Source organism: Pseudomassariella vexata (genome assembly GCF_002105095.1).
Source record: "Pseudomassariella vexata strain CBS 129021 chromosome Unknown BCR38scaffold_2, whole genome shotgun sequence".
In the NCBI taxonomy this organism is placed as follows: domain Eukaryota; kingdom Fungi; phylum Ascomycota; class Sordariomycetes; order Amphisphaeriales; family Pseudomassariaceae; genus Pseudomassariella; species Pseudomassariella vexata.
This window is the reverse complement of record NW_024467957.1, coordinates 546,990-568,995: the sequence shown is the minus strand read 5'-3', so window position 1 is coordinate 568,995 and position 22,006 is coordinate 546,990. Positions and strand designations below refer to the sequence as shown.

At 51.4% G+C, this 22,006-nt stretch overlaps 3 protein-coding genes across 3 annotated transcripts; 2 read left to right on the top strand and 1 right to left on the bottom strand.

The window, feature by feature from the left end:
- Window positions 1-10,505: 10,505 nt before the first annotated feature.
- On the top strand, window positions 10,506-12,304 carry BCR38DRAFT_463166 (uncharacterized protein; the record flags this gene model as incomplete). Its single annotated transcript, XM_040862634.1, has 3 exons — window positions 10,506-10,559; window positions 10,618-10,908; window positions 10,968-12,304. The coding sequence occupies 3 exons, from the start codon at window positions 10,506-10,508 to the stop codon at window positions 12,108-12,110; spliced, it is 1,488 nt and encodes a 495-aa protein (XP_040719581.1). The 3' UTR covers window positions 12,111-12,304.
- A 1,310-nt stretch (window positions 12,305-13,614) lies between these two features.
- Window positions 13,615-14,730, bottom strand: BCR38DRAFT_89488 (uncharacterized protein). The gene has a single exon (XM_040865737.1). It carries the CDS (start codon window positions 14,314-14,316, stop codon window positions 13,729-13,731), a length of 588 nt encoding a protein of 195 aa, XP_040719580.1. The 5' UTR covers window positions 14,317-14,730; the 3' UTR covers window positions 13,615-13,728.
- A 1,111-nt stretch (window positions 14,731-15,841) lies between these two features.
- On the top strand, window positions 15,842-17,416 carry BCR38DRAFT_332516 (uncharacterized protein; the record flags this gene model as incomplete). The annotated part of the gene is made up of 3 exons (XM_040855156.1): window positions 15,842-16,118; window positions 16,176-16,337; window positions 16,398-17,416. The coding sequence occupies 3 exons, from the start codon at window positions 15,842-15,844 to the stop codon at window positions 17,414-17,416; spliced, it is 1,458 nt and encodes a 485-aa protein (XP_040719579.1).
- Window positions 17,417-22,006: the final 4,590 nt, after the last annotated feature.

Below are 22,006 nucleotides of genomic sequence, written 5' to 3'. Positions count from 1 at the left end.
CCCTTCTAGCCTGTAGGAACTTTCGCTATCATCTCGGCGGTCCTCTAGCGTTGACGAAGCATAAGTAGGATGTAATTAACCGTAAACGTTATGGTGCCAGTACTATCAATCTGGTATTACACTGCTCAGGCTCTTCTGCGAGGAAGGGACCTTAACGGACGCCAACTAGCTAACACCCAGCTACCTTGAAGACATCCTCACACATTCGAGACCGTTATCCGTCCCCTTAGAGGCGATGGTCAGATCCGCTACCACCGTGATAGCTTTGTTGGCTCATACGGCAATATCTGGTCTATAGTTCTAGTATTTGGGATATTAATAGGCGTACTAGAAGGCTATAAACAGGAGGTTAAGGTATTACACGCTCTGTTGGTTGATGATTGTGAAGTTGTAAAAACATCGATTTCTACCTAAAGCTATTGATCGCGAAGATCAGACTTGGGCTCAAAAGGCTACGTCACGCGGTAACCTCTGTGGATGATGCGAGTATACATGGGGTGTGAATTGTTGTAGTGGGAGAGGTTGGCCAGGTTAGTTATTCTGGCCTGGCAGAGCTCTTTTATAGCTCTTATCTATATTATCTATGGCTACAGGGTGACTCCCCTCAGGGTCACGTATCAGTGGACTTGGCTAATGCCACCGAAGTTGCCTATCACAAGGCCTTTCCTAACTATAGACACTTCCTAACAAGCATCAGGATCATAACGGTCAAGGCTATAGTACAGAAGGTGTGATAAAGTGACTACTGGCCGTTAGAACTACTAGCTACTTCGACGCCTACTAAGAAGCTGAATATCATAGCCTATTTAGCACTAAGGGCGGGTCGACCTCCTCCCTACCACAGGCGCTTACTAAAGAATTAACCGTGCTAAATACGCTATTTGGTATGCTAGTAACCATAAGCGAAGGCTAGACCACTGATTCGAGTGCATATGGGGTGTGAATTGTTCTATTGGGAAAGGATCGCCAGGTCAGCTATTCTGGCCTGGCAGAGCTCTTTTATAGCTCTTATCTATCTTATCTCTAGCTATAGGGCAACCCCCCATGGGGTCACGTATCAAAATGCCGGGCTACACGTAAAATGGTACTGTCCTCAGTACGTTTGGTACAGGGGTACTTGCCAGGGTGTAGAGCTGCTAAGTTGGCCAAATCGCTGTATTCGGAGGAGACTGCTCAAGCCAAGTTCTGTATGGCGGGGTCTCCGAAGGCTTTGTGTCGATAGCTAGGCCAAAGTACTGTTGCATCATGTTGCCAGCTGCTGTATATCTGACCTTGACGGGGCTACGGATGCCGATACCTTTGACTGTGTTCGGGGCAGTGCTCTTGACGATGTGTTCGCTCTGGTGCGTTTAGTATGGGGAATCGTATGATCGGAAGGCGACGGCGAACTCGACTCGATGAAAGGAAACGAAGTCGAAGAGATCTTGATGCCCGGCGGCTGTGGGCGCTTGATGTTGTGGATCGACTCCGGGATGGTTATTCTGGTAGAGACTGGCCTAGTGAAAGGGTCCCTCGATAGACTGTGATAGTGATCGCTTCGTAATAGCTGCGATCGTAATGCTTAGGTGCTGGTAGAAGACTGGCCTAATGAAAGGGTCCTCTTAATGAAGGTGTGCGTGATAGGAACGTGACGCGATGGTGATCCTAATAGATCTGGGGCCGTGATGGTGATCTTGATCGATCGATAGATGGTTGGTTTGGTTTGGTGGATTTACTCAATCTTGAGGAGATGCTACCATTTGATGCGAGTGCATATGGGGTGTGAATTGTTGTATTGGAAAAGGATGGCCAAGTCAGCTATTCTGGCCTGGCAGAGCTCTTTTATAGCTCTTATATATCTTATCTCTAGCTATAGGGCAACCCCCCATGGGGTCACGTATCAACCACCTTATCCCTATTAGCTACGAGTATAACCGCCGTTTCAAGTACCCACGGATCTCGTTAATAGCAACAGACTACCTTATAGTACAGTTTATATTAGCATCATACGAGCGGTTATTTTCATCTATCGGTAGGATAAATAACCCATAGCGGTCTACCCTTAATGCTAACCTCATGTGTATGTGCTAGACACTACGAAGTTAGTACAGAGCCGACTTAGTAAGCCTAACGGACCCTCTATTAGGGGCTATAGCGTTTAAGACGGCTATGCAAACATACTAGCTAAGTGAACCGGATGAGTCTATAGAGGAGGTCACTACGGAAGCCGCCGGCATATTTTTAGGGCATAGCGCCGGCGAGGTTAACGGTGGCCTCATTTCCAGCCAGTTATGGCAACTACCTTAGCAACCAGTCAACCCAACCAAATGTGGAAAGCCGTTTGATCAACTCGACGGTCATTTTGCCCATTAGTTTGATCGTCAATCCAATGGAACGGGATGGTGAGGTTGGTTCTGTATAAATAATAAGCGTAACATGCCTTCACTCTCTGTCACTATCTCTCCATTTGCCTGTAATTGATTGGACCTTCAAGGCCATCACAACTAAATTGTCAGTTTGTGAGGCCATGTGAGCACCACCCATCGTACCATACAATTTCTGCCCGTGGGGCAAGCATAGTTCATTTCTACGTGTGTAAGGCCCTTATGGCCACAGTACACTCTTTTGAAGAAGAGGATCTACAGAGATAAGCATATTCAATGCAGTACAATTTGCACTATTAGTCCAATAAGTCGTTTCCCTGCATTTTATAGCCTATTAGGGCTAGAATAGTGTCCGGGTACTACTAATAATAAAGGTACTACCTAATGAACCTTTCATAACTTGCGCAGATCATAGGCAAGTATAGGTACTAGGGTATTGACCGTTCTTTCGCTAGATAGTTTTCGTAAATAGCGATAAGACTGAAGATCAAGAAGTGATGCGAGTGCATATGGGGTGTGAATTGTTGTATTGGAAAAGGATGCCAGGTCAGCTATTCTGGCCTGGCAGAGCTCTTTTATCGCTCTTGTCTATCTTATCTATAGCTATAGGGTAAGTCCCCATGGGGTCACGTATCAAGAAGTAACATGTGTAAGCTCATAATCACAAAGGCCTATACAGTCATTATATTGAGATGCAGGACACAATCTACGAGGAAGCACTCAAATACGCTATCGCCGTATATATGACCCGTTTCATGCCGAGCCCAGACGGATTAGAGTATACCCTCAACCAATGCTCCAAATTTCCGATCGTCTATTGCAGCAGGACTTCCAACCACGACTATTTGGGCTTTAGGCGCAAGTATCAAGTAGAATTCTACGCACAAGTTTCCGTATAGCTGGGCATATCAGTGTCCTCCAGACTGCGAGCATAAATATCTAACCTAGATACAAATGCCGTTGCCACGCCGTTATGGAAAGATAACTGTTGTTAGATATTCACGTATCTTGTAGTATGACCGTGATATGACGGTTATATGAAAAGAATAATTTGGTGGTTATGTTTAGGTCAGGAAGGAAGGGAGATTCTGACTTTCATCGATAACTTCTTCGAACAGCGTCAAATCATCAACCCGATTGCGGCATTCGATTCCTAACGACCGTTTACGTCGGACAGTGACCTCGCATCGCACGCGAAGCGAGGACGCAAGCGATGGCGGCGCTGATGGTGATCGACGGGGGACGGGCGGGACTCGAACAGAGTTTTCACCACCCCCACGCCAACGAAAGTGTCCACGCACCGAACGTGGAGCGCACCAGCAGAAAGAACGCAGAGAGGGAAGGGATCGGAAGAGAACTACAAAAGGTATAACAAGAGATTGCCGACTTGGTCCCACGTGAGAAGATTGAGGTCATGGGGGGTTTGATGGAGCGTTGGCTGGGGTTGAAACTAGCCGGCAGGACGCTGGAGGAGGGGGGCGACAGACCCGCCACACATGCCGACGTACTGGCAGTGACTCTGGCCCTTGCCGAAATTCCTGCGGCGATCCAGACGATGGTTGAGAAGACCATGCAGGATACGGTGAAGAACGTGGCCTTGCCTACAACTCGATCCTGGGCCTCAATCGCCTCAGGATCGGCCCAGGGACGGGGACCCGGTGAAGCCCCAGTGTGGCAGCAGCGGGTTGTAGTGCCCCAGCGAAGGGAGAGAGAGGTAGTGATCCGGGGGACAGAGGACCCTAATATGAAGAACAGATCGGCGGCTGAGGTCGTAAAAGCGGTGAACAGTGCACGCGGCAGCACCGATGCAGTGGCGGCCCGCAGGCTGCGCAGTGGCGATACCGTAGTGACGTTTAAGCAGTCGGCCTCAGCGGCGACCACGGACAGCAGGTGGGTGCGTAGTGCCTTCGGCGATAAGGCACTTCTCAACCGCAGAGAAGTTGCAGTGATCGCGAAGGGGCTGCCTGCGAAACGGCTGCGAGAGGTCCACGACGAGAGCCAGCTACTTAAAAGGCTAAAAGAAACCTCCCCCGGGCGCCGCAAGCACCGTATGCGGCCCTGATACTACACGTGGATAGCGTGGAGGCGGCGATGGAACTATGCTCCGAAGGGCTTATTTGGGAGGCCCAGATATTCGATTGCGAGCCGTACGACGGCAATCTTCGGGTTCGGCAGTGCTACCAGTGCTACGAATACGGCCATACCGCGAAACACTGCAAGAAGACGGCGCGTTGCGGCGTCTGCGCTGCAACGGCACACCCAGGGGGTGAAAAAGACTGCCCCGAGAAGGCACCTAGCGGCAAAAAACGTTGTGTGAACTGCAAAGGGAAGCACACGGCGTGGGACAGGGACTGCCCTACGGCAGAACAGCAGCGGCTACGCGTACGCGAGGCGTACGCTCACCGCCCCCGACAATTTGAGGTCCGCAGCTACTCGGACGGGTTATCTAGTGAGGGCAGGCTCACACCACCTAGCTCATTGACCAGCGACGGGTTTACAGTTGTACGACCCCGGGGCCGCCCCCTGGGCGGATCGCGAGTGGAGCAGGAGCGAACCGAACGGTCTGCGTCAGCAATGCGTAGCTTCCTCACTAAGGGACGTACGAACGAAGATATACCATCGACAGCTTAATGGTAGTCTCTATTCTGTACTGGAATATCGCAGATTCAAAGGCGAACGCAACGCTAGCGCTGGATAAGGGGGGTGACTATGATATAATAGCGGTTCAAGAGCCATGGATCAACCGGCGGACGAAGGCGATTTATTGCCCGAAGTCGTCCAGGTACGAAGTAGTGTACAACAGCGGCAGAGCTGCGCTATACGTCCATAAACGATACGACGTGGCTACGTTGCGACCCCGTACCGGGATGGACTGGAGCAGTATTACGTTCGGGGCAGGCCCGGACGCCCTTACGATCTGGTCTATCTATTCACCAAACCAGACCGGGAGCCGCTGGGTCAGCCCGCTCCAAGACCTCCCTAATGGGGCGCCGGAGGGGACACAGGTCCTCGTAGGGGACTTCAATACACATCACCCGCTGTGGGACGTCCACGGACGGTCGTCACGGGGCAGCGACAACGTAGTGGAGTTTGCGCGACGCTGGCGATTAGAGCTCGTTACGCCGTTCGGGGAAATCACACGGCAAAGGCACAAACAACGAGACTCAACTATCGACCTAGCCTGGGTGACGAAAGGGGCTAGGATTGATTACGATGGGGACCCGGGCCTGGAGGGCTCAGACCACAGAGCGCAAGTGATTAGGGTAATATCCAACGGGGAAGCAGTCAAGGAGGGCCGCCGCAGTGTCGAAGGGTGGAACTGGGCGATGGCGGATAAGTGGCTCATCGTAGCCGAATCAAGCCAGAGATTTATGAATTATTTGCCGGTTGAGACGATAACGGAGTTGGACCAGGCTGTTGACTGGGTTATCCGGAACCTCCAAGAGATCGCCGACGTGGCGGTCCCGAGACGCACCGTTGGCCGAGGCGCTGGGGTCCCGTGGTGGTGCCCGCAGGTTAGCAAGGCTTGCGCTGAGACGAAGAGACGACGGCGGGACTACCTCCAGGCAAGGTCGCAGACCAACTGGGACGAATATACAAGAGCCGGCCAAAAACAACGGCTCGAAATCAGCGAAGCGCAGACGCGTAGCTGGCACGAGAAGCTCGAGGGGACAGCGAAGGATCACAAAAGCCTGTGGGCACTGCAGAGGTGGGCTAGGCTACGGAGCTGGGCCCCCCCTGAGGCCCATGGCTTGCCAGATCTCCGGAGGGACGCCGGCGACACGCTTACGGCACGTACACATGATGAGAAGGCAAAATTACTAGCTGAGAGGTTCTTCCCAGACCCGTGTATAGATCTATCGGACCTCGATCGCGGCCTATTACAGACGAGACCAGAGCTGAACGTCCCTAGGGAGGTGACCACAATGGATATCGAGTCTATCATCAAAGGAACGGCTGCTCGGAAGGCTCCCGGCGACGACCTGATCCCCACTGGCCTGCTAAAGGCCTGCGGTGAACCCCTATGGGAGATCCTAGCGGATCTGGCAACAGCTAGCTTTAGGCTGGGGTACTACCCGGAGCGCTTCCGCTCAGCGAGGGTGGTTGTTATCCCTAAGCCTAATAAAACGACAGCTCAGAAGCAGACCCCTGGCGGCTGGCGCCCCATTGCCCTGCTTAGCACGGTAGGGAAGGTAATAGAGACGGCGATGAGCCAGCGTATCACCAAAGTAGCTGAGGCGGCCGGCCTACTACCAAACGGCCAAATGGGTAACCGCGCTGGGAGGTCCACCGAACTGGCAATACGTATAGTTGAGGACGTGGTCTATACGGCGTGGAGACGCGGGGGCATCGCCTCGCTGCTACAGCTAGACATCAAGGGGGCATTCGATACGGTCAATTACAGACGGCTGATTTCCATATTAGCCCGGAAAGGCTACCCGGAGTGGGTTCAGGAGTGGGTACGCAGCTTCGTGGAGGATAGGACGGTACGCCTCCGGTTCGATGGCAAGGAGTCAGAGCCAATCCCCCTACGAGCTGGCGTCCCCCAGGGGTCACCGCTATCCCCGATACTGTTTATATTATACATTTCAACGCTGTACGAGGAGCTAGCGGAGCAGCACCCACTACTTTTAGTAGTCGGGTTCGCGGACGACACGAACCTGCTAAGCGTCGGCACCGATCCAGACACGACCTGCCGCCGGTTGGAGAGCGCATGGGCTACGTGTCAGCGGTGGGCAGTGAGGCACGGGATGGAGTTCGCTCCTGACAAGAGTGAGCTAATGCACTTTACTAGGGCCCGAGAGCCCTTGCCGCAAAGTATTCGCCTTGGGGACGCCACAGTGTCGCCGGTAGTCTCAGCGAGGTTCCTAGGAGTCTGGTTCGACCGCAAACTGACGTGGCACGCCCATGTTGAGCGTGTTAAAACAAAAATGGCAACTCAAAAGCTAGCCCTGACAAAGCTAGTCAATATATCGTGGGGCTGCGATCTTATACGGGCGAGGCTGTTATATACGGTGGTTATCCGTAGCGCGATCGCCTTCGGGGCGACTGCGTGGCATACTATAAGTGAGGAACCGGCAGGGCCAGCTAAGAGCCTGATGGGGATACAGAACGAGTGCCTCCGGGTAGTCTGTGGCGCCCACAAAGCGACGCCGGTTCGCCACCTGGAAGCAGAAGCAGCAATCCCGCCACTAGACCTCTATCTTAGTGCCCGGGCTGCTAAGTTTGAAGAACGGCTACGGCTTAGCGGGAAGAGAAATCTGCTTCGCAGCGCGAGCGCTAAAGCGTCACATATACTCCGGCAGGATAGGCCGGCGAAGAGGAAGCAGGCGTCGCAGCTACTCCGACCGGCAGGGTACTGTGAAGGTCAACCCTCGCAGACTCACTACAACCAGGTGACTTACAGCTGGAACACCTGCCGTGGCAGTGTCAGATGGGAAGCCAATCATAACCCTTGTAGGAGCCCCGCCAAGCGTGGATGACTTAGTCGCGCTCCCTCAAACCTAAGTTGTCATCTTCTTTCCTTCGCTCCTTAGAGTAGAATCTTGGTCGATAGCACCTAATCGAGGTCTCTACCAATGCGATGCAACCCAGGTCGTGACAGGTACACTATGGAGAAGGAGGCCCGGGGCTCCGAGTGGATGAGTGAGGAAAAGGAGGTCCCGGCTGCCCTCCTCGGCCACTGGAGGAAGAGATGGCTCACCGGAGCAGAGCATCACGATCGCCAGCGACGCGCTATCGCTGAGGAACCGGAGGGCCCTTCGATGCAGATACCGAAAGGGGGCAGGTATTTCGGCCTGAACCGACTGGAGGCGTCTACGCTGTGCCAGATCAGGACGGAAAAAATAGGACTAGCAGCCTTCTTATTCAAGACAGGGGCTTTTGGCGTGTACTCGCCGCTATGCCGCTGTGGCGACGCCCCTGAGACGGCAGAGCACGTAATCCTCTTTTGCGGGCTGTTGGAAGGACCGAGGGAACGATTACGGGCCGCCATCGCACCACGGCCACTATACTCTCGCAGAGACCTCGCAACGGCAACAGGAGAACCAGTAGTTAGTGGGACTATTGTAAGGTGGCTGCTAGGGACGGGTCGGACAGCTTCAAGGCCCAGATAGCATCGATCTTCTCAGGGGGGACTTTGTTGGTAGGTTGAGAACCAACGTAGTATGGTAGTGGACGCAACGCAGTCGCCAATAGGGCGAACCGACGACGCAGCGTATGTATTTAGTCCAGCCATTAGGGCACGGTTTGACATACGGGAGTACTAGCAGAGGTACCGGGGGCTTCGAGCCTACGGCGTATTTAATAATAATAATAATGTTTAGGTCACCGTTTTTTCCATGCTCGATCCCCTCTATCTGTTCTGTTGTCTGTGTGCATTGCCTTTAAGTAATCTGAAGGGTCCAGCCTTACTAGGCTACCTCTATCCCGCCTTTATCCTGAAGCACAAAGCGCTTTTATTCTAAGCATAAAGCGCCTTTCAACCTTAAGAATCACTGTGGTGCTCAATCCCACATTTAATATCAAACAACAGTCTAGACAAAGCTAAAACTAACGATATGGTGCTTCTATGCTCCAATACCATGTGACCCGTCGTTTTTGACAACTGTTACATGCCTGTGAAATCGAGAACACCGAGACTAACTGCACATGCAGAGGCTTTTAGAGTGTTAACTATCAAGTAAGATGGATAGGTGATGAAGAAGGCTCAGAAGCGACGAGACAAGAAGGAGAAGGAGGGCAAATGTGTAATCTTGTGAACTACTCTAATAAGATTTGTGCGGGATAGTCACATAATCAAATAGATTCACTCATAGATAAATATCGAATGGTGTGTTTTTTACGTGAGATCTTTCGACATGTTCAATCGTGTCACGAAATGGCATCTCTCCCAAATTGTAGTTAATTTATCAGCGAAAACTTTTCGTATTTTCTTCAACACCATATCCATATTGTGAAAGCTGAGAAATAAGAAATGATGTTAAGATATTATCAGTAAGATTTTCTTTGATACTGTGGGATTGAGCGCCACGGTTATGCCCTAGGCCAAAGGCGTCTGCACGTGCGGGGTAGAAAATTCTAACCCCTGTCTGAAATGAACCGATCCACTTATTCCTAACCCCTGTCAGCTGGGACCTCCAAAGGTGGTGTAGCGGCAATTGTAGTCTAGTGGAGTCAAACCCTTCCCCATAGCATAAAATACCTAACACAGCACAACAGGTGTGTAGATGGATAGATCAATCAATACAGGATCTACACCGAGTCATTAATGGAGGACTGAATCTCTCATATACCATGTAAATTTATTTCGTCCCATGTGTGAGCACTTAAACGCGTTGGCCAGCTTGAACACCATCGTATAGTCGGGTGGTTATAGCCGAGCTTCCAAAGGTGCACGGACCGATCCAATATACTCGACCACATGTTTAGTGCTTATCCAGGGGAAGCACCAGAACAACTGTTATTAAATGCGAGTAAAGGGACTCTTAAGGAATAATTTATCCGATAAGAGTAGTACGATATACCCCGTATATACAAGGCAGCTAGCCCTAAGGGTCTCAGCACTCTTCCTCATGTCGAGTAAAAGAGGCCATCTGCTTCTTGACCAGACGAAAACTCAAGCCTGCATACCTTCGCCGCTAAGAAGATTTCCTGGTAAAGTCAGGATCGATTCATCATTTCGGCAAATATGGAGAAGTCAGGTCGAGATGGTACAGTGAGGGGTTCACGATGAGGGGGTTAGATTGTGGGGAAGCCGGGCTAAAACACTGGGAACTAAGTGAATAGATTGGTGCTTAGGATTTCCTGATTCAACGTTGCGCTCTTATTAATCACCGTGGCCTGGAAAATTTTGTCCGTCACGCAGAGAAAGTAGTGGGACAGATTACCCGTTGGGCCCAGTCTATGTCTTGATGAGCGTCCAACTCATCTTGTGTGAGACTTGATTTGTATTATAGCACGCGAGACTTATACGCACTATAGCACCATGTGGGGCAGTTGAAGTGGTACAGGCTTTCCCGAGCTGTACTCGGCGTGGATATAAGTATCCCAGAGCAACCCGAGCTTTGGTAGATGCTAGGGGAATCGGTCGTCCCTTTCCAGAGCTCGTGTTTTGTTGATTCCATCAACGTGACTATCACGATGGCCCATATGGACCTTGATGATGTTGCTCACACTATGCCTCTTCGCTACTGGGTTCGGAAAGGCGCAAGCAGCAGCGATTAGCTTGCCCGCTAGACCAGATCTTACCAAGTTACATACCTACCCGTCCAAACCTCGCGTCTTCATCCTGTCCGACATCCTCAATGAGCCAGATGACTCGGAGTCACTCGTCCGCCTTTTACTCTATACGGACCAACTTGACATCCGCGGCCTTGTGGCCACAACGTCAACTTGGTTGCGTAACGCGACACACCCCGAAGAGATGCACAAGATTGTCTCGGCATATGGCAAAGTCCAGGCCAAGTTGAACAAGCATGTCCACCCAGACTACCCTTTCCCACCTGTCGAAGACCTCCTAGACAAGATTAGCAGTGGCCCAGCAGTGAGGATCCACAATTCCAAATATGACACACAGAATCTAGAAGCTCACCAGGCCCACAGGTATATGGTTGGCCAGCACTCTCCGAACCCCTGAGTCCCGGAGCCGAGTTGCTCATCCAGCGCTTGAACGAATCTACATCACCACTCTATCTTTCCGCCTGGGGCGGTGTCAATACTCTCGCACAAGCACTACAGCATATGTCTAACACTCTGTCACCGGAGGAATCGGCCGCATTACGAAAACGTCTCCGGGTCTACACCATCTCCGACCAGGACAACACAGCCGACTGGATCCGCGGCACGTACCCAGATATCCGCTACACGGCCTCGATCCACGCAATGAACATGTACACAACGGGGACCTGGACCGGTATTTCCTTCGATTATGGCACGGCTGTCGACTTCAGTATAGTCAGCAACCCCTGGCTAGCGGAGAACATCCAGCTGGGCGAGCTTGGCGCCATGTATCCTGAACTTGCCTTTCTAATGGAAGGAGACACTCCAAGTTTCTTGTATCTGCTCCAGAACGGTCTCGGAGATAGGGAACATATGGACTGGGGCAGCTGGGGCGGTCGATACGGACTCGTGAACCTGGACGTGGATAACCAGCACTATGTCGACACCATCGACCGTGTCATTGGCGCCGATGGAAAGTTGTACAACACACCTTCTGCGTCGATATGGCGCTGGAGGACGGCATTCCAAAACGACTTTGCGAGTCGGATGCAATGGACGCTGCATGATGACTTTAGTGCCGCTAGTCATCCGCCTGTGGTCTACATCAACGGCTCATCCGGCCCAGACACCAGGATCTTTGACGAGGTAACGCCAAACTCGACGTTTGTGCTTGATGCCTCCGAGACGTTCGATCCCGACCACCCGGGTGATACATCGTACTTGGACTTCGAGTGGTATCAATACTGGGATCCAAGTGCCACTTCTACCAGCGACATACCGGTGTATGGCAGTGGGGGACTGCTGATCGAGGGTCTTTCGGGAGTGAACGGCAGTGCGACGACGATGCCGTTCAACGATTCTGGTTTCCAAAACGTCACTGCGGGAGCTACTGTGGTGCGTGTTACTGTGACCAGCCCACCAAGCGAATTCCAAAGCCTACTGCATCTCGTACTTGCTGTTACGAGCTGTGTAGCAAAGTACCCAGTTACGAGGTATAGAAGAGTAGTGTTCAATCTGGTCAAGTAACTGGGTTCACTATTGGAGGCAGATATCATGCCAGACAAGAATCAGTACTATCCTACAGTATCACACATAGTTGACTAGTACAAGGGTAATCAGGAGGTGTATTGTTTCAGCCTAATTGGCATAGTTCTCCGTATAAGTATGAAGGTTTCAGACGAAATATTCGAAGTTCAATGTAGAATAACAGTTTGTATTGTACGTAAGACTACTGTCGAAAATGATGGAATGAAGGACCGCATGTTTGATTTTACGGTGGAAACTAATTGTGGTTAAGAAGACTGCAAACGTGACCACGAAGGCCAAATTATTATGGCGTCAGCATATACGCCGTCTAACAGGCTATTGAACGAACCTGATGACTTGTTGAGGCCTCCAGCTTGCCAAGGTTTGGCCCCACAATCCCAACCTTGACAGCAACAGAACGATACTCGCAAGCCAATATATCTAGCTGACGTGTCGCAAGGGATACAGGTGTAGCGATCTTTCAAGAGGTTCATCCGATAAGCGCATAATCAAACTAGCAAGCACACCTCGGGTAGTGGAATTTCTCTGTGATCGACATAGGCATAGCGCTGCATTGTTTCGCAGGTATCATTGCTTCCTCATGTACCTTGAACGAAAAGGTAATGGCCTCACTATGAACTTCGTCACAAGATGTCACCTCTTACCATTTCCTTTTGGAGTAGGGCTTCTCGGTTCCAGCTGGTCTCAGTATGTCTCGAGAACCTGAATGCGATCTCGTCTTTCAGCCATGAGAACCTACGTAATAGGAAACGGAGATATCGTAAAATAAATGAGGTGGAAACAGACCTTCTATGGACTCTCTCACAGGTCCCCCACATCGTGACGTTGGTATCGGAAAACTCAAAGAAAAAGGAGTAACCGAAGCGGTTGGACCCTGACACAATACTGGTCTGATATGTAGAATTGTTGAGCCTAATAGAAAGCGGGTCGGAGCGGACGAAACACAATGGGTGCAATGATCGAAGATGTCCTGGTATACAAACGCGGATAGTCACCAATCACCAACGTAGAATCAATGATCCGCTGCACCCTACCTTGTACTTGAAACTTTGTTTGAAGCTTTATTCATGCATTTCGTCAAGGATGGACCAGGTTGGTTCGGGGTAATAGCGGCATCTATACAAACATTTGACACCTGCAACACACCGGACAAGGTACTCGCCGGTGAATGATTCATAGTTATTTTAAGACACCGAGAGCAGCGAAAGTAAGTTCGATGAGATTATAGATGCGTCAGTCTTCTCGAGATCACAGTGGCAAACGGGGTTTTCTGCAAAAGTCATGTTGCGCTGGGCTTGCACTCGAGACTAGCTTTCAAGCTGCGAACGGAAGTAGGAGAGCGCCGCGCATGGTATAATGCAGTGCTATGAAGTGTTTCGACCGAGTATCTTTACACACAGCGATAAAGAGCTCTGATATATGTATCTAGCGTCAAGACCGATATGAGAACCCGGTAACCGAGGTTGGTCACTTACGATTAGCGGGAGATCGGCGTCTCAAATGTGGTGCCGCAAGCATGGGAGCAGCCTGTCATTTGCTAGCCTTTTGCCTTCTGCTTGCATACTAACAAGATGCCAACCTTGTAAAGCATGAGGGCTCAAAGCTTGAGTGAGGTCTTCCCACTAGATTGGAAGAGATAGCAAAGAGGGTATCCCTGCAAGACCTTGGACATAGCATCTGCATATTTGTCATCGCCCTCAATCTCCCCAAGAACTGGGTATGTCGTGCCCAGCTCGAGGATGTGAGGCAAGATATGGAATGGTAAAACGAACGGAAAGGCTCTCGGACTTTGACTTACAACCTGTACAGCAGTGTACAAGTAGATACCTTTCGGCAGGCACCAGACGACAAACCGGGATGCATGATAGATACTTGGTAGCTTGCAGCCCAGAGTGAACCAGGATGTCCCAGTAGTGCAGATCAATGCCATCGGGCTAGCTATCGCGTTTTCATCAGGATTACCGTGGTGAAAGGCTGAGCAGCTCCAGAAGGCAGTTGCTTGGCAGAACCAATGGCAATTTGAGCCTTTGCTACTGACGATAAGCTGCCAACCGACCCAGAATCCTTGTAGCTTGGTTGCATCTGCAGATTGATGGAGATAGGGCCGATCGTGGGATTTGCAACGCCAACCGGACCTTAACCTGAAGCCCCGGCAGGAAACCTGCATCTCACTTGCGTCTGCCATCGGCAAGAGCCGAAGTGATGGAGCTCAGCACACGGCAAAAGCCCAGATTTCCATGTTGATGGGTCATGTGATGTGTCGACAAATCTGGTGTCTGGCGTCCAGGGCGTTGCAGGAGAAACAGAACAAGGGCGAATTTCTGAAACTTCCCGTTGGAAGCAGGCGCGAGAGCATGTAAGATGCGGGTGCGAGTTTGTTTCAACCGAGCTCTGGAATGATCTACAATTACGTATAGTAGGTCATGATGACTATGCGCGGAAAGATGGTTGGATCCTGATTCGCGGCGGTTGTGCCAGTTTGGGCTGAAAGGGCGAAAAAAAAGCTAAGTTGAGATGAGATACTGTGAGATGCAAGCTCGGAAACTGCGGAGGCCAAACGTACTCAGGCCCGTCGAATAGAAGGCGGACAGACTGTGGCTGAAGACCACCACGTCGAAGCAAAAGAAACAGTGCCAGCAATGCTTATGCGCCTCCCTGTGAGACCCTGCAAGCGTTTTGGTGTTTGGATGCGAAGGTATCACCAGGGGTGGAATGAGCAACAGGCGAATGTAACCAATGCTCACGTTATTGACCGAGTCTGGCGGTTCCTGAAATGAAATCGAACTATTGCCCAATTTCTACTGACGATCCGCAACGGTCGGCTCCTGGAATCGGCCGGTGGCTCCGCGTACGTGTCGACAAGCAGCATTGGCAACATGAAGATTGGCCTGGTGGAAAAGAAACATGTTGAACTCGGTCCAGGGCCAGAGAGCGAAGCAACAATAGGCGATTCTGATTCCACCGAGACCTGCCTCTGACCCGGCTGCTGGAGCTACAACTTCCCAAGTTAAGCGCTAATAACCGTCTTGGTCAGGCTCAGAGCACCTCTGCTTGACATGTACGTGGGGCGACACAGAACCCAATTGGGCGCACCTCAGGCACAGGCAAGATAGATTGCCCACATAGAATGGCAGAAATAAATTAAAAAAGAAGCTTCTTACAAGGTGCCAGCCGCTGGCTTCTGGACGAGCAACAGGCTGGACGCACTTGGGGGGACACCGGGCGCATGGGGGACTAGTCAAAAGGTACAGGACAGGGGTTCTCTCGATAAAAGTGGTGCGTGCATCGACCAGTCCGCAGCCCGAAGGCGACAAGCGTGGCAGGAAGGATCCTGATTGCAGCGCCTTCGACCCTCTTCTGCCGCCATTCTGTCGCCAGCCAGGTCCGCCGGCCTCACCATCTGCACCTGTCTGCACCACTCCGATCCCACCCTTGGATCTTCAGCTTCCTGTCTCTCGCTCACTGAAGTCGTTGTCTCCTCGCGACTGGCCCAACGACCAATTCTGATCTCTTTGCTTCATCTTACTACAGACACTGCTCACCCGGGAACCCGGAGAGAGAGCCTAGCTTGCCAACTTGTCAGGCTCCAACCAACCTTGGATATATCATACCTGAGGGAGCTGCTCACCAAGGCAGAGACACGACGCCGGCCGGGCCAATTACTCAGCCGCTGTTCCACGAATCCTTCTCCCAACCCAACCCAACTCATCATGAATTTCGACACTGGTACGGCGTACGCCGAGTCGGATGCCGACGACGAGTACGAGAGAAGCCTGCACGCCAGCTCCCCCATCCTGGCAGAGGACTCCGAAATATCACCCACCGATTCGGAGGGCCGCTCGTCGACGGAACACACACCCACAACCTACGGCCACCGCAGCAGTGCTGACCGCCTGCCCGAGACCATCATCTCGGAGTGGACTGCCGACGAATGCGCCGACTTCATCGCCACCATAGGCCTCGAGCAGTACTCGGATCAATTCATAGGTAGGCTATCGCCCCCCCCGTCCAAGCATATATGCCGCTGTCTAACTCCCTAGGCAGAGAACGAGATTGTCGGCGAAGCTCTTGTGGCTCTTTTGCATGATGACTTGAAAGCTATGGGCGTGACAAGTGTCGGCCACCGACTGACCATCCTGAAGAGCGTCTACGATGTCAAGAAGGCCCAGGACATTCCCATGGAAAGCGACCACTATGTGCCCTTGTGTAAGTGGCTCTCTGGCTCCTCACAGACCGCGGCATCATACTAATGGCTCCCCGGTACAGCCGCCGAAGCCGAATCTCAGTACACTACCGCCACCCTCAAAGATATCAAGAATATCGTTGAGCAACTGCGACTACGGGACGAACGGATGAGTCTCATGGAGCAGGATTTGCGACGCCTTACTGAGGACTATCGGCGGTTACGCGAGGACATGCTGCCAGCCTTGCGCCTGGCTAAGAACGCGCAACAGCCTCTGCCCAACGTATCCAGCCGGGACAATCAAGGCTACAGCTATGAGTCCTCCACAATATCTCCACCCGCGCCCACGTCGTCGTCAGTTCAATCATCACAAGGAGGCCTGAAACGGCAATACTCTACCAAGAAGATTGTACTGGGTACGCCCAAGACCATGTCTCCTAATCATCTACAGACTACTCACGAGCGTCCGTTGGTAGAACAAACCCTTGACCCCGCAAACGCTGCCGAGAGGGCCGTTCTTTCGTCATCACATCTGGCAGCCATGAATGGCTCCGGCCAAGCCACGTCCCCGGGTTACTCGCCCAACATGCCCTCGCCCACGTCGCCCCCAACGCTGGGGAGTGCCACACTCGCGTCCCGATCCTACCGCTCCGACCAACCAACCCCATCTACCCGCTCAACCTTTGCCGAAAACGATCATTACAATTCAAAGCAGCCTGTTGCTCCCCGCCGCATGCAAACCCCGGCACCCGACACCCCTGGCTCAAGTTCTGCGTCGGTCGAGATATTCAAATCCTTCCGCGTCAGCATGGACGACCCATGCTACAAGGTCCTTCCCGCCGCGCTTAGAAAGTACCAGATCAACGCACCGTGGGATCAATATGCACTTTACATTGTATACGGCGATCAGGAGCGATGTTTGGGGTTGGAAGAAAAGCCGCTCATACTCTTTAAACAGTTGGATAAGGAGGGCAAGAAGCCCATGTTCATGTTGCGGAAGACAAACACCGCACAAGTCGACGCCGAGACCCCAGGAAGCGCAGGCTTAAGCTCGGCGACATCTCGAGGCGTCCCGTACGACCCCCCGGGTGGTATCATATGACGAGGTAACATGCTATTATAACGAAACTCACGAGTTCAATCAAGTTGATAACGGAGAGAAGAGTCATGTCTGACCCTGGGAAACCTCGGGCTACGTTTGCGTGAGGGCTTGATAAGGATCATCAGTACACTGTTGCATAGCATGAGGGCAACAATTCTGCTGAGCTATCGTCCAAACCAGAGAACTTGCATCAAAATCCCGCGACCTTGCAAACCCAAGCTTACGTCTTCCGAGCTGGCTTATCCGGGACAAGGCACACGCCCCGGAGCCAAATCTTAGCAAAGTCTAGGCGCGCGCTCTTTTGCGGTCGCTCGCACGGACAGTGTTGAAGGAGCATCTACGGAAGGTTTCTTGGCACAGACTACCACGGCAGCTTTTTTGACATTACGGAGCTCTCACAACTCCTTGCTACTCTGACGAAAAACCCTCTCTACCCTGTCTAGCTCCGCCTTCTCCCCCTTGTCGTCCACTTAGGCGACTCCACGAATTTGGGGTGACACATCGTCATGACCTTTGTCCCCCCTCTCCGCTCTACAGAGAGTAGATCTAAGTGGATTGACTAGTGACGATGCCCTCGGGCCGGCCAATGGCGTGGGGATACGAAATGGGCGCTGACAAACCAAAGCTTGCAAGAACAACGAGTTCGCATTGCCTCATTCACGATGACCCAAAGTGGCTTCAATCGCTGCACCAAACGCCAACTTCGCACATCGCTTTCTCCGCACTTCGACTCATCTACCGCCAGAAGACCAACGGCACCACATCAGGTAAACCATCAAGTTCGGCGACTTGGATAGAAAATCAGGGTGGATCACGGTTGACCTAGGACGAAGGGACTCTTCTGAGTGGGGCCGTTCGTCCTTGTCTCAGAAAAAGAGGAACCACGGGTTTGGAGCGCCGCAGGTGCGGAGCGCAGCGCTCGAGTTGACGTTCTCGACCCTGGCCAAAGCGAGCGCCGGAACTGTTTCAACTTGATCGGCTCTGCGCCGCAGCCACTTCGTGTTGATGCCAGCCAGATGTGCAATTCTTGTCGCCTGTGGTAGCAACGCCGTAGTGCAAGGTATGTTGGTTGAGGCGGGCTGCACAGAGAAAAAGATGGCGGTGTATCAAAGCACTTTGTATCCATGGAATCGTCACAGAACATAGTATCCTCTCCCGGTAGATAACCCACCGGATGAGCAAAGCTGAGCGGAGCGGGATGTGGCCATGGGGTTCGATGATCGGCCAACAGCTGTAGCAGATGTAGCCATTTTTAACATATAACACCCATGTCGGACACTGGCTCCAAAGTCTATTAGTAGCTTGTGTGAAGTTGTTCTAGAAAGTCTCAAGAACTGCCTCGTTACACTTGAGCCCGTTGCCTAAAAAGATTCATCTCCCATCGGGTCGGTTGCTGTATTCGGAATCCCCCGCGATCCGCTGATCATTTGGGGCAGGCCTTGTTTTTGTCCCAGTGGCCCCCAACTTGCCGATCAAGTATTGGATGTAACCCACCCTAAACCTCGCTTCTAGATCAATTTTAGAAGAATAAATCTGTCTTACTTTGAGCGAGAACCGGACAGCATACTGGGATTAACCACCGGTTATTAGTCAGATGAATAATAAGATCTTCACGCTTTACAGGCACAGTAATTTCGATGGTTCACGTCGTTACCTACCTATATTACGTATTCTAGCCATACAAGATTACAAGTTCAACATAGAAGAACGTAATGACTAATTTACTTGACGTAAATATATATCGAGCCACGTATAGTATCAGTTTCACTACGTAGCTATGATAAACCAAACTAATAAAACAATAGCCCCTTCCTCTACTTCGGTTGATCGTGTGATTACGGCGAGCTTCGCTACGCGCGGCGCGACTAGTTATTCTACATCGGAGTAAGGATTTAGGTATACCGTATAGCTTCGATGCCGAGGATGATTCCAGCTTCTTAGATACATGCTGTGGCGATATAGAAAAAGCGTATCGAAGTTAGATGGTGGGAAAGTTGAAAGGTGGGTCGCTCGATATTGCATGTCGCTTGATGTGGACCCACCTTATACAATACAGTCCGAAGACCAGATCCTGGAGCTAGCTAGTACAGTTGCAATTCAACTTATAGACAGATACCTGTATTTTATTCTATCTCAACTAGCTACATACGTAGTGTTGTATAGATATCATTTGAGATTTGTTTCAACTTCTTTGTCACCTTCCAAGGACTCGTTATGTAATTTTAACCGCGGCATTTGAAATCAGTGCAAGATATAGCAACGAAGCCTGCTTGCTTCAAACAGGCGATATATATGCCAGCTTATATACATATTGAAATAAGTAAAGCTCGTACAGAGGGGAACGGTTGGTCAAAGAGCTCATTTCCGGATTAATCGTCTCCGTAGCTGCCGAGCTACACTACACGAGATGGTTGCCGACTTGTAAGGTGGCATTCATGACTACAAAGCACTTCTTCAATGTGACATCGAGATGTGTTAATGCCACCAAATCCCTGTCAAGCCGATATGTCCAGAGAGTAATAATGCACCACCTGGAAGCCCGTTAGATTCAATAAGAACATGGTCAAAGCATATTTCGAGATACATCAACATGTAGGTTTTCCTTTCTTATCCTTGTGAAGTTTAGGCATCGTGTTTGACAAGACGGCATGGAAATAGTGCCTGAAAAGGAGACATGTAGAAAGAACGACTGGGAAGCAGCCGTAGGTATGGTGACCCCCAGAAAGGCACCTCTGTCAGGACTCGGTTGTCGGATGTGGGCTGGGAAGGAGCAATCCTCATTCACCTCGCGGTGGTTGATCGGTCAGAACAAGAATCAACGCCAAAGGGCGAGGTCTTTGGTCAAAGAGGCCCATGGTACGTTGGTTAGCCATTCGCCATCAGACGGCAAGCCCAGTAGACGCGTGTGCAGTCGTTCCCAAGATTTGGCGACTGTGAAATGGAGCCGAGTATCTCCCATCTGATCCGGGATTACCTGATCAGCATCGTGATAAAAGGGCATCAGATGGAGTTAGCTTGTAGTTGGGTAGTTAGTAAAACAGGGGGGACGCAAAGTGCATCAAGTTACATCGTAGTGTTTCAGCATGCAGTTTGACCCTTGAATAGGGCACCATAGCTCTCGAAGGATTGTTGTCGAACAGGTTAAAGCTCTTCATCTTCGGACGAGTTGATTTCGCGCGTCCCAGTGCGACGTATTCCTGTTCAGAGGCATGATCAGCTCCATCATCGGGACGTCTATTGAGGGGTCTTCCGACTGCCTCGCTGCAAAGAAGTATGGTCCTTGCTTCTGGCCGGACAGCACGGGATCAAGAACCACTGGGGTCCTTAATTATCTATCACCACTTCTGACTTCTGGGTTGAAGGCTCCAGTGACATTTACGGTGGCGGTTGCGATATCCGAGGGCAGCCCAATGCCGTTATTGCCAATGATAATCTCGACCATGGCAGGCGTGGACATGAGAGCATCTGGTCCCAAGGGACTGACAGCCGTGATATGAGTGGGCTCCAAGGCCTTGAAGCGGGAGCCGCGAAAGCGTGCCTTGGAGTTTGGTCGTGCCGCTGTCCCCAAAGAGGATGTGACCCCTACCTTGGTTCAACGGACTATACCAGGCGCTATGCACCCTCGATTTGATACATCCACTGGCGTAAACCAGCTCGGGAAGGCTCGGGAAGGTTATGGTACTCATACTTGGCTCAGTTTCGGCAACCTCCAAGATCCCAGAAACCAAACGGATGTTGGGGATGGATTGAGTTCCGATGACCCAAGTGTCATTGAAGTAGTCACCAGTTTTTGCGTTCGAAGTGGTGTATGTTGCATTGAACTGCCCACTGGAAATATCGATCTACGTGCTTGATGCCGCAGGGTCATCTAGGTCATGTTAGTGCTTATTTATATACCTAAGGGAGCGATTCGGTCGTTCAAAGCTTCCTAAAGGGCACAGGTTGCCCTGGCACTTCTCTGACCCGTAGTACGGCACCGAATCTCCGTCAGCGCTGGTAGCAGCCACATTAGAGGGCCAGAAGCACATCTGGGCTCACCACCAGCCACTAGATGCTACCCATCCGACGATTGGACTCCTCTGCTATTCTTGGACAGCGTCGTATTTGCCAAATTTCGGGATCTACTGCCGTAAGTGGAGGGTGGGCAAGCCCGCAAGCGTCGACCTGGTCCCGATCTGGCTAGCAAACATTTGCCAGTCGCCTCAACCAATCCCCAATTCGACCACAGTGATACAGGCTGCCAAGAACCGTCATCGGGTTTATGCATATCATGTAGTTTTTAGCTTGCCTAATCTCTTCCAGCTCTTGTCAACAGGGGCTGTGGCATCTTGGCACCTTGCAACCTTGCATGATGCTGTAAGACAATATATTCATTGATTCTATAGATCCAACCTCCAGGGCCGACACAGTGCTCGGGTCTGATATTTGATACAGGTACGCAACTATGCTCTCATATGCAACCTCAGCGCATGGGCATATGCGCAACAAAATAACTACGCTGTCCGTAGCCGAATCTCTGGAAACTAAGCTGACATACTCGCATATGACATACGATCGCACGAGTAGCGGAGACAGTGCCAGGGCTCACTC

Coding starts and splice junctions, on each gene's coding strand:
- BCR38DRAFT_89488 (XM_040865737.1), bottom strand. CDS start 14,316: ATGGCAGACGCAAGTGAGATGCAGGTTTCCTGCCGGGGCTTCAGGTTA.